Source organism: Chironomus tepperi, unplaced genomic scaffold, assembly GCF_022539635.2.
Source record: "Chironomus tepperi strain 1889 unplaced genomic scaffold, CSIRO-AGI_Ctep_v1 contig_58, whole genome shotgun sequence".
Lineage (NCBI taxonomy): Eukaryota > Metazoa > Arthropoda > Insecta > Diptera > Chironomidae > Chironomus > Chironomus tepperi.
Genome location: NW_027226180.1, coordinates 553,153 through 565,577, shown reverse-complemented (window position 1 = coordinate 565,577; position 12,425 = coordinate 553,153). Strand labels below are relative to the sequence as shown.

The window sequence follows — 12,425 nt, the reverse complement described above, 5'->3', positions numbered from 1 at the left end:
TAGCGATGAACTATTGATATGTGAGCATGATGATGATCTTAGGTTGCATTGAAGTAGGTGAATTTTAAGACAATTTAAGTTTATTTTTCAATTTAGAGCTCTAAAGTCGACTCAAATTTGAATACAAAATTCAGCTAAATTCCATACAAAATCCAAGTCGACTACAAGCTCTATTCTTTATTGATACAAAATAAAGGCTGTAAAAATTAGTAATATACATAGTTAACAATAATTCTTTTTGTTTAAAATTTGTGAACAATAAAACTGTTTAAATAGCAGGCACATATAGTGTTAAGTATTTTTAAGTAACAAACATATATATTTAATATAAAGTTTGAAGACATTCTTGTGTCGAGTCTTCGAACTACTCGATTTCAACCAACTTTCGTCAGGTTTCAGAGGTCCACAATGTTGTATAGAAATAACTAAATTTTTTGCTGCATTTTGCTTTAGGAACATTTTTTGGTTCATATCAAAAAAGAGTTAAATAGAAATTTTTTTGGTTTGAAGAAGGATCAGACCTTTTTGAGGGTCTTGTTAATCTTCGGAAGATATACCCGGACTTCCTCTTATAGATACATACATAATTAGAGTCAAGCAAAATTTGAGGAATTTTTTATGATTTTTTGCAATTTTTACAAATTTATTTGATTCAAAAACTATGTCTAGGAACACAAATCGGTGATGGACAACCTGTGTGTTGCGGCACACTATTAAGTACAATGAACCAAATGCGCACATCCGGTCGAGGCTTGCCATCAAGCTATGTCATGAAAAATAAAAGGTTGAACACCATTTAGATAATTGATCCTAAGTCTGACATCAAACCGGCATGACTCTGACATCGAGAAACACTTTGGTCAAATTCAGTCCGAATCCGACACCAAGTCAGATGACATGCAGGTCTGTAACCTGATTTTTGATCAATTTTTTGTAAAATTTGAGTAAAAATTGCAATTTTTCGTGTATAAAATTGAAAAAATTGTAAAAAATCACCAAAAATGCACCAAATTTCTGATCCTATGCCCCATGCCTAACACTCCTTATTAGACCTTCATCTTAAAGCTCTAAGCCAACTCAAGTCAACCTCAATCTCTTCCCCATCCCACCTCTGCACCCTGACTATTAACATTCAATATAAAATATATAATAAAATACATTAAAATTACTTAAGCATTAAGTTGCTTGCTCTCTGTACGTGCAAGTATGCTTTTCCTGACTTTAAAGGCAACATATGTTGTGAATAATTGACCCAAGAAGACAGCTGGTGATGGATAGTAGTAGTATGCTGGATTGTCTGAATTGTTGTCAATAAATTGTCCAGTTACAAGTAATTTGATCATTGCGAAGAAGTAAAAGGCAGCAGAAATCAGCAAGATGACGGACATGATAATGAAGAAAATTGTCTGACGTGAATTACTCTGAAAAAAATTAATTAAATTAACAAGGATGTTAATCATGTGTCTATGAAATATTCTTACATTTCTGATTGCCACTACAAATCTTGATGCTGCAAAGTACACGATGATAGCAATTATGACTTCTCCTATTAAGTTCACTGAAAAATAATGAGATAGAATTGATTATTGGAATGAATTTTATGGATTTTCAAGAAATTATCAAAAAATAGACTCAATTTGTAGCATAATATCGACTAATTGACCGGTAATGGTAGAATTTGGTTTAAATCTTGCACCAGGCTAGACTCAAAGGACTCAGGACGTATTAATGATCGAAAATTCAGCTCCTGGTCAAAATGACTTTGACTCCAAACCAGGATTTGATGAATTTCATCCTAAAACAAGTCTCAAGTCGACCTTGGATTGGGCTTTTGGTCATTTGAACCTGATTTAAACATTTAAGCAGATTTGACCAGATTTTGAACTAAAAACTGCACCAGGTTTGAGTATATACGGCCTGATTCAGTTCCATGTCTAAGATAAGATAGCCTGGAACTGGATTTGAGGGTAGTAATTGACCAAATCAAGGTCAAACTGGATTTAAACCAATTTTGTACCGAACATAGCACTAAATCTGAGTCTTACTAGTCTTATATCGGATTTTAGATCGATTAACTGAATTACATCTTCCAATTCGATTTCAATTCTGACCCACATTATTCGGATATCAAATTCAAACAGTATCTAGTATCAAATCTGAGTCTAATCAGCCTAGTACACACCAAGAGTAAGTCAAGCCTGTCTTAGACCGGATTTTGGATAGCTTAATCAACTTGTGCTACTCAAGTGATCTTCGATGAGTTCAAAGTTTGTCATCAACAAAACATTTTGAGAATCAACGCAATTTGTACAAACAAATGACCAAAAAGGCCATAAATTTCTAAAAAAACTCTGTTTCATTTCCAATCCAGTTCCACTTCCACTCTCAGAGATCCAAGTTCTCTCTCGCTCGATCATTAAAGCATTTCACAACTTTCAAAAAAAAAATTCCATCTGTGATCTTTATAGATCTAAAATTATCACGCAAAAAATGTTTCTAAATAATCGTCATTTATAGCACCAAAAAAAAAACTAGCCATTATGCTTCACGCTTAGCCACACACATGACATCAAAAGTGTCCAAATGGCCTTGAAAACATTTTCTCAATTTTTTTATATATTTTGTGTAATAAAAAATTCTGAAATATTTTTAGGCATGACTTACGCCAATGAATTCCTAATATGAAGCAAATGATGCATAGCACTACACTTATGACACTCAGTACACGATAAACAATGCCGACAACTTTTCCGGTTTCTTCGACGTCTGCCATTTTTTAGAATTTTCTAATTTAATTTTTGCGTATGTTCCGAAATGAATGTTTGAATGCGATGAGTAAGCAGCAAGAACTGAAGATAACTGAGCATTTTTTTGGGTGACTTTTCTCTCGCTGCTCAATTTTTTTTTTTAATTAAACAATTTTTCTTCTTTTCTCGCTCAGCACGCTAAAGCTTGCGTAAGAAAATTTGAGAGATTTTTGCTCTCTTTTTTTTTTGTAGGCTTGTTGGCGCCAATCCCTTTAAGGTATCGTTGGAAAATGGGAATGTTTTATGGGTTTTTCGTGTTTATTTAGCTTTCAAGGCTGTTATTTATGGTTGATGAATCATTGGCTATTTTTGGACATTTAGAGAATAATTTCAGCACTGGTTTGATAAATGATAATTTTGCAAAAATATTGGAGATAAGGACTTATTTTAAGCAAACATTGTGGATTTACTTCTTATTTTATTTAATTTAAGTTGACTTAATGCAACATACTCAAATAGCACAAATCGGTTAATCGATCAAAAATCGGTCATAACTTGACTCTGACTTGATGTCAAAACAGTTTGGATCCGAAATCATGTCAGAATCATGCCAGATTTTGGATCGATTATCATACAAAATAAACTCTAAGTGCTAATTAAGACAAAAATTCTAAATTATTAATAAAACACCTGATCCATCGGAACATCTGCTGCATCCTGATTAGCCACCTTAAGACCACCTTTAATATCAATTCCCCTCTCTAAATTCTCACATAAGCTCTATCAATTCTGAATAATTTCACAAGAACGCCAACATTGACGATGCATGAGAATGTTTGGAATGTCACAACACTTGTGATTATTGTAATATCGAATGCTGTAAGAGATTTTCCTGCTTCAATTTTGATTGCAATATAAATCCAGAAATAAATGATTAATGCAACTTCAAGAAAGACTGATAAAATAACGAAGATTATTGTCCATCTGTAGTCTCTCTGAAAAGAATAGGGAAATGATTGTTAAGTACAGTCAAGTAAAATCATGTGCCAGCAGCCGGAAAATGGAGAATTCGATTCAATCCCAGCAGTCATGAAGCCCAGTTGGTGAATTTTGGATCAATTGCCGGAGCTTAGCTGTTCCTTGATTTTACTGTTTGACATTTCATTAAACTTACTTTTATAATTGCCATCACAAATATTATTGCACCAAGAAAGTAGATTATAGTGAGGATAAGCAGAGTTGTTGAATATTCTAAAAGAAAAAAAATGATTTTTATTAGAAAATTTAACCCTAGTCGACTAATCGATCAAGTCGAAGATCCGATCCCAGACTGGCATGTCTAAGAATTTGGACCATGTAAGAGTCACGCCAACTAGATTCTGGTTGTCAGATTGATTAACCGGCTAGAGCTATTCAACTTGGTTTAGTTGACAGTCTAAGCTGTCCTACTGGTCTCCCTCAAAGAGTCAGAAAATTCATTTAGACACTTAACAAAGGTAACAAAAACAAAATCCATACCTGCAAGTGCAGAAAACTGCGTAATAAACCAAATGGCACTGAGTATCACATGAGAAACTCCAACAAAGACTCCAAATTTCTCAAAAGTTGGGATTATGTCCACCATTATTGAATTAATTTACTGTAAATTAAATAATAAAAATTGAATAAAATTCGAGTATTGAAAATTGCGTTTAATATTTATGACTAGCGACTGATAGCATTAACTATCAGAAATAAAAAATCAGCAGATAAGACGCTGAATTGTGATAAAAAAGTATGAATTGTAAATAAATAAACAATTTTATTTGATTTTAGGGAATAATTTAAAATTATTGCAAAATTATGGAAATTACGCTAAAATTAGGAAATTTGTCAAAATTTAAGGTTTCGATGGGGTTTGAGCTGGAAGTCTCAAATCTGACAATAAGCCTCAAATGTCGATCTTCTGTCCATTCTTTTTAATGGCAAAATTCAAATTTTGTTCATTTTTACAGCCTTTCATAACTCCCAGCAATCCTATACAACTTAATATAAACTCCAAAACTGACAATACAGGAATACGTAAAATATCCAAGAAGTGCCAATGGTACAGCTAAGTTACAAAATTCTTTGTCTGTTTTTCCATTCAGCTCCATTGAAATTCGCATGGCTACATATGAAATTGTTACAACTTCCATGATTATTGACGTGATGACAAAGACTGACACTAGACGATGGTTATGCTGGAAAAATGGATAAAGGAATAAATTAGGATGTGTAAAAATTAGCCAAGGATTTGCTGCCTGACTCGAATCATTCACCAACTCACCCTTTTTATTCCAATCATAAATATCGACGACACCAAGAACCACAAAACAGCAATTATCATGAAAATTACATCATATCCTGAAAACAGTTCCAAATTTAAACTTGATGGCCATTAAAAATTCAAATATTCATACTTACTGACAATGTTGTCCCCAAACAGTCGGATAAGCTCATATGTGAACCATGAAATACTAACTAAAATATGCGACACACCTGTATATAAGCCTAATTTCTCAAATGAACAATTTTGAAGTATATCTGTCATTTTATTGGAGTTTGTAATGGACGTGTCCTTTTGATCAGGAATAATGGATTTATCGGGAATATTGAACTGAATTTTAGTGATTTTTGATTGAATTTTTGGAGATTATTTACAATTTATTCCAATTTACATCAATTAATTGAATTAATTACTAATAAATTTAATGACATTTTACTCCACAAAGTGCGTATCTCAATGCTCAGCAGTTTTATTTCATTATCTCGTATTTATGTTTGTTTAGGGGGATGGTTGGGAAGTTAGGTAACGCTTAAGGCAGTGATAGTCAATTTTTCACTTTTTGCGGCACACTTTGGAAGTAAAGCTTGATAAAAAAGACACATGACATTCGGAACATGGCATTTCTGGCATTTCTAAGCATTTTTAAGTGACACAAAGGTCGCCCTTCATTGCCTTAAGAGAAGGGAAGGGAAGCATAAGAATGACCAAATATTCAACCTCAGGCCTGTATTCGATGAAATCCGGCCTCAAGTCAGGGTCAAGTCGCCTTACAACTGGTTTTAGGTCATTCATATGAAATGCAGAAAAGGAAGGTTAAAGGAGCTAGGAAAGTGGGATGAAGGTAGAGGCTGGACGGGCGAGGGGCTAGGGTTGGTTTGAGTTACAATTGCTATGGATTCAAAAATTCATGATTTCATGATTTTGTTACAAAGCCTGACTATGTGGGATGAAAATTCCCATTTTTCACCGTCACCTAACTTCCAAATATTCCCTAATACCTTAATCATATCACGCTGAATATATCGATACCGATTGAATACAAAAGCAAAAATTATCAACAACAACACCAAGATATAAACAATTTTCCTTCCTTAAAACTCTTTAGTCACTTTATAGCTAAACGGAATTGAATCTTCCTTCTTAATAGGTCTCCTCAGTGTTATAAAGACAGCAATGCTGACAAAAATTGTGATTAGATGAAAAGTGAACAAAAATGGTGCAGGAATGAAGTATAAAATTGAGTTAAGTTTTCCTTGTCTTCGTATTGCAAAAATGGACAGCATAAATCCAATGACAGCTAATGTCACAAATGCTGTTGTTGCGATGAACTCAACTGCGTAGACGTACTTTAGTTCCTGAAAATATTGAGGATTAAATGTTAGGTTTTGTGGATTTATATAAGGAAATGGATAAGCTTACTCTTCGGATAGCTTTGACGAACATCCATGACGTGATCAGCCAATGGACACTTGTTAGTATTAGAAATGCACATGATCCAATACCTGAGGAAGTAGGAATGTAGAAATTGGTTAAAATGTGACTAAACTTGATGGATTTATAGGAAATAACATAATAAATTCATTTGCATATGCCCCAAAGGATTAAGCTTAATTTATGTGACATTATACAGTAACAACAAAGGCTGCATACACCCGGAAGACACATGACTCGTGTAAATGGACGATAATTTGGAATTAAGCTGTCTTAAGGATGAACAAGAGCTGGAAGTTGACTCGGATTTTGGATGAAACTGTCAGCTTGACTTCATGGAGTCCCCAGTGCAGCCTTCTATGGATGACTTCTATGGAGTCGGACCTCAAATTGTAGTCTTACCTGAAGCTCAACTCTACCCCAGGATAGCTTAAAACTTAGTTTTTAAGTTAGAAACTTACGCATAAGTCGATGCATGGATGTGTAAGCTTCTGCCTTTGCGGTACTTATTGGCTGTGTAGCATTGTCACTTCCGACATCTTCAACTGGATTGCAAGGTTCTAACAATATTCTTATATCAATTTCCAAGCTCAAAAATGCGCCAGTTATAAGCAACAAAGCCTCAAATTGACTGATTCTTGCTACAATTATTCCAGATTTCTCTGTTCTTGTATATGCTGACCAGTTCTGTTCGACCATGACTTTTCCAAAATTTTCCGAATTTTCTGCTTAGCACTTTGAAGTTTAAGCTTCAACTGAACAAGCTTTTACAGCACATTCTGCAAATTTTCTGCAAAATTTAAATTTTCATCAATTTTTAACGGTCAAAAAATATTCAAAAAATTAGTTTCAAAACCCTACAAATGTTTCTTTAACAATATTTACAGTTTTGTTTTCAAAAAAATCTCAAAAACATAAACAAATCATTTAAAATTCAAAAAAAGTCACAAATTAAGTCAGTTAAAATGGAAAATTGCGTCGTACCGAACTGTAAGCGAAAGGCTGACAAAAGACTCCGTTCGCCATACTCAGCTGAATACAAATTTTGGAGAAAAATTCTAAAAATTAGCTTTAAAAGATTTACAGTTTGTGATCAGCACTCAACAATCATTTGTCAAAGTTGCATGAAGTCATTTGATAGTAATCAATTTATTAAGACTGGAGCGATGTTTGTTGTGACTGAAGAATTTGGGGAAATGTTTGTGGACGTCATTGGATATGAGGTGAGTTTATGTGATAATATGAGACTGGGACCAAAGACTAAAAACTAAAGACAGAAGACAAAGACCGAAAGCCGAAGACAATGAACGAAGGTCGAAGCCGAAGTTGAACCCGAACGTGAAACTAAAGCCGAAGCTGAAGTTGAAACCGAAGCTGAAGCTGAGGCCGAAGTTAAAGCTGAAGTTTAAGCTGAAGCTGATGCTAAAGCCGAAGCTGAAGCCCAAGCCGAAGCTGAAACTGAAACCGAAGCGGAACCGAAACTGAAGCTGAAGCCGAAGTTCAAGCTGAAGCCGAAGTTCAAGCTGAAGCTGAAGCCAGAGCCGAAGTTGAAGCTGAAGTCGAAGCCGAAGACAAAGCTGAAGCCGAAGCTGAATCCGAATCGAAACTGAAGTCGAAGACCGAAGACCGAACCCGAACCCGAACTCAAAGCAGAAGATCGAAGAACAAATACTGAATATTGAGGACTACAGACTGAACCCAATATCTTACCAACTCAATCTATTGCTTCTTATACCTTCCCGTTAACCATGTCCTATGTATTCTTTTAGATTCCATCAGGAGCAGTCTGCGCAAAATGTCACAACAGTGTAGCCGATTTTATAACATTTCGCAATGAGGTCAGAACACAGCACGAGCTAAAGTCCACAATGTCAAACTATAGTTCAATTTCTCATAAAGAGCATGCAGATGATGACAATGAAGACAGTCACTATGAAGTTGTAGAATACCCGGATGAAGCATATGAGTACTATGAAGGTGATGAAGCCAATGACTTGGATATAAAAGAAGAATGTGTTGATGATCCATATACAGGAAGTGATGAGACAGCGGATCAGGTTGAGTATGCAGCTGATGACGGATGTTCCATAGGGATAGACAGTTCAGCATCAAATTCTAATAATCAGCCAGAAAATTCAGAATCAATCATCAAGGTTGAGCCTTTAGAGTACGAATATTCAGACCTTGAGTACCAAATTCCATCCGACGACCTCCAAAATGCAATAGAATCAGAAGCACATTACCTACCCAAAATCTCAAATCCACGTTCCATTCCAAACCTAAAACGTAAAATATCCAATCCAGACACTCCAAATTCATCCATAACATCCTCAGTCCAAGCCTCCCTCCGATCAGCACTTGAGTCTACACTTGAGTCATCAAGAGTCGTACAAACAGCTGTAAAGCGAATGAAATTCCCACAAAGAAGCCTTAAATGTCAATATTGTCCACAACGATTTGACAACTGTGACTTGATATTGGAGCATATTGAGAATAATCACAAGTTCCAATGCCTGATATGCAACACGTCATTTCCATTTAAAATTAATTTAATTCAACATCAATTTGCGGAACATAAAGAGTCATCGAAGGAACCAAATAAGAAGAATCAAGTGATTTATAAGTATCCTTGTGGGCATTGTCAAGTGAAGTTTGCGACAAGTGAAAAATTGGAGATTCATATGAAGCAGGAACATAGTGCGCAATTGAAGGGATTAAGAGTTGATGAAGATAAGGTGAGTTAGTCAATGTTTAGTGACTTAACCTTAAAATTTAATGACTTAACCTCAAAATTTGGTAGCTTGACCTCAAAATTGATTGACTTAACCTCAAATTGAGTGGCTTAACCTCGAAATTTTGCACTTTAACCCCAAAATTTACTGACTTGATCTGAAAATTTGGTGGCTTAACCTCAAATTTGGTGACCTAAACTCAAAAAATATCTCATAACCTCAAAATTGAGTAACTTAACTTCAAAATTTAGCAACTTAATCTCAAAATTTAGTGACCTAACCTTAAAAACCATCTCATAACCTAAAAATTAAACATTTTGCCTTCAAAATCAACCAATCTAACCTAAAATCATTCTTATTTAATCTCCCACAGACACCAGCATCACTATCAAGCAGAATCCTCAACTCATTTAAGAAAGCAAAGGCAGGATCATCAGGAATTATAAATATCAAGAAGGAGAGTTGATACGATGTCATCAATCTTAGATAATAGAGAAAAAAATCGATATGTTATGCAATCTCATGAGCTGGTTCCTCGGTAAACACCTATTCCGCTACACCTACATTTGGTGTAAACACCTAGGGGAGGGGGAAGGGTAGAGGACTAGAGTGAAGACAGGGGTATGAGACAATATCAGGTGCAAACTAGGGTTCGGGCAAGGATAGATGTAAGAATAGGGATTTAAGTAGGGGAAAGTGTAGGTAGGCAAAGGAAGGAGCAAGTCAACGGGCAAGGCAAGGGGCAATGCAAAGGGCATTGTAAGGAGTAAGACAAAAGCAAGACAACGTGTAAGGCAAGCGGTAAAGCAAAGGGAAAGGCAAGGGACAAGACAATACAAGGATAAGTGCAAGAGCAGGGGTATAGTCAGGAGAAAATATTGAAGCATTGTTACGGTTAAAAGTTGGGATTTGGGTGAATGCAAGGCTAGGGACATGGCTAGGGACAAGGCTCGGGTCAAAGGAATTGGTAAAAATCGGAGCAAGAGTTGAGGCAAGATCAGAAGCAGGGATAGAGACAACGATAGGGATAATGATCGAAACAAGGACCAAGTGAAGGTGTAGGATAGGTGTAGCGGTAGTTGTAAGCCGATAAACCAGACCCAGAACAACATGGACAAGTCTAAATTGTGTAATTCCATATATACTAGCCGAGAAGGCAGCGCATATACATCCTAAACTGTAAATAGAACATAGAAATCTTTAAATAAATAAGAAATTACCCAAAAAAACTCCAACACATTTAACTATTGCATTTGATTCTTTATTTTTTAACAAAAAGTTTACTTCTTAATCTTAGGTAGCTTATCCTTACTCAAATTAACAAGACTATCAACAATTTTCTTCTCCCGAGCATCACGCATCGCTAATTTAATATCTTTATCATCTGTTTGTATCTTTTTGTAATAAATTGTCTCAAAGAACCGATAAATTGGGTCTGGATATTCACAAATCTTTAAGACTTTCTTGATGTAATCCTCCTTCTGCTTGCGATCGGTCTGTGCCTTCTCACGCTCGAACTTTTCAAGCTCATGCCATGGTTTGGGTTTAAATTTGTAAATTTTGATGAAGTCACACATTTCGACGGGTTTTGGGTCGTTCCATTTGGTCAAGATTCTTGGAATTTTTGAACATTCTGTCTTGCCGCCGTAGCAATGCTGCTTAAATTCCTTTTTGAGGAGCTTAAATTCTGACTTTTTGGCGTTCATGTTGATGCACACGTTCTTCTCAAACCAGACGTATTCTAGGTTCTTGAGGGGTTTAAGGAGGCTCAGGCCAATGCGCTTTATGTTGTTGCCTGAGAAGTTGATAAGTTGAAGCTTTGGGGTGTAGATGAAGCTGGAAAATGGATGGAATTGTTAATATAGGCTGACTAGAGTTTGACTCTAATAACCGACTAGAGGTTAACTCGACTATCCGACTTGAGTTTGACTCTATTATCCGACTAGAGGTTGACTCTTTTAACCGACTAGAGTTTGACTCTATTAACCGACTAGAGTTTGATTCTGTTAACCGACTAGAGTTTGGTTCTATTTTCCGACTAGAGTTTGACTTTAATTATCCGACTAGAGGTTGACTCAATTATCCGACTAGAGTTAGATTCTATTAACCGATTAGAGTTTAATTCTATTAACCGACTAGAGCTTGACTCCATTATCCGACTAAAGTTTGACTCTATTAACCGATTAGAGTTTGACTCTATTATCCGACTAGAGTTTGACTTGATTAACCGACTAGAGTTTGCTTCGATCATCCGACTAGATTCCTAACTTACTAGAGTTATAATCCATAAAAGCTATACTTACGTATCACCAGGAACATACTCAATAGCATTAAGACTATAGCTAACTTGAAACATATTTGGAAATTCAGCCAAATGATCCTTTGATATTGTCCTAATATTACAATTCATAAAGCTCAGCCCCTTCAAATTCGGAAAGAACCTTCCAATACCATTTGGTATAAAAGTGATGTGCTGCTTGTGCATGAATCTCAATGCCTCAACTTCCGTCATATTTCCACCACCCATATGCTCTCCCCGTACATCCACAACATATCCAGGTGATTCATCCAGTTCAAGTCCGTCACCTTGACATTCGTAGACATGCTGCTTAAAATTCCAATCCCATTCATTGTATCGACATTTAATCACAAATGCATTTGATATTGATTGTGTGAGTATTGTGAGTGTTAAGATAAGGTTAATGACACGTCGCCTGAAAAATTATTTTTTATTGGAATTTAGTGTATGAAGTCTAAATTTTAAGGTATTTTGGGTCGATGAGAAGGATTAGTTGGTTGATGCAGGGTTGTATTAGCTAGATTAAGCCATGGGACACCTTGGTGGTAAGTTCAGACAGATAACGCGCGCGTTATATGATTTATGACAATTTTAAGACAATTTGGCGGTGAATTAGGGTGTCTCGGCACACAGTTTGAGCAACACTGTGTTAATCGATGACTAATCTGGTCCTAGACCGGGGTATGACCTCGTACACTCTGACTTGGTGTCAGATGTGGCTTGACCTCGACCCTAGGCCAACCTAACTCTGACAATCCATCGATCAACCAACTTGTTCCTATTCAACCTTCATTAATTCACAAATTATTCAAATTTTCTCACATTTTCTTGTCTAAAATTCATCAATTATCCAAAAACAAATCTCGGTCCTTCTCTGCTACCGTTTACTCCACTACTAAAGGTAATCT

At 35.7% G+C, this 12,425-nt stretch overlaps 4 protein-coding genes across 4 annotated transcripts; 1 reads left to right on the top strand and 3 right to left on the bottom strand.

The window, feature by feature from the left end:
* Positions 1–79: 79 nt before the first annotated feature.
* LOC139100090 (uncharacterized) lies at positions 80–2,864 on the bottom strand. Its single transcript, XM_070652684.1, has 3 exons — positions 2,665–2,864; positions 1,482–1,558; positions 80–1,421 (listed from the first exon to the last, which is right to left on the bottom strand). Exons 1-3 carry the CDS (start codon positions 2,771–2,773, stop codon positions 1,170–1,172), a joined length of 438 nt encoding a protein of 145 aa, XP_070508785.1. The 5' UTR covers positions 2,774–2,864; the 3' UTR covers positions 80–1,169.
* Positions 2,865–3,189: 325 nt separating this feature from the next.
* Positions 3,190–7,224, bottom strand: LOC139100088 (uncharacterized). The gene is made up of 7 exons (XM_070652682.1): positions 6,948–7,224; positions 6,475–6,557; positions 5,193–6,410; positions 5,056–5,132; positions 4,266–4,969; positions 3,922–3,998; positions 3,190–3,742 (listed from the first exon to the last, which is right to left on the bottom strand). Exons 1-3 carry the CDS (start codon positions 7,183–7,185, stop codon positions 6,147–6,149), a joined length of 585 nt encoding a protein of 194 aa, XP_070508783.1. The 5' UTR covers positions 7,186–7,224; the 3' UTR covers positions 3,190–3,742; positions 3,922–3,998; positions 4,266–4,969; positions 5,056–5,132; positions 5,193–6,146.
* Positions 6,102–10,462, top strand: LOC139100086 (serendipity locus protein delta-like). Its single transcript, XM_070652680.1, has 3 exons — positions 6,102–7,709; positions 8,256–9,221; positions 9,592–10,462. Exons 1-3 carry the CDS (start codon positions 7,452–7,454, stop codon positions 9,682–9,684), a joined length of 1,317 nt encoding a protein of 438 aa, XP_070508781.1. The 5' UTR covers positions 6,102–7,451; the 3' UTR covers positions 9,685–10,462.
* Positions 10,458–12,425, bottom strand: LOC139100087 (uncharacterized). The gene is made up of 3 exons (XM_070652681.1): positions 12,340–12,425; positions 11,522–11,932; positions 10,458–11,054 (listed from the first exon to the last, which is right to left on the bottom strand). Coding segments are annotated over exons 1-3 (969 nt in total). The 5' UTR covers positions 12,342–12,425; the 3' UTR covers positions 10,458–10,498.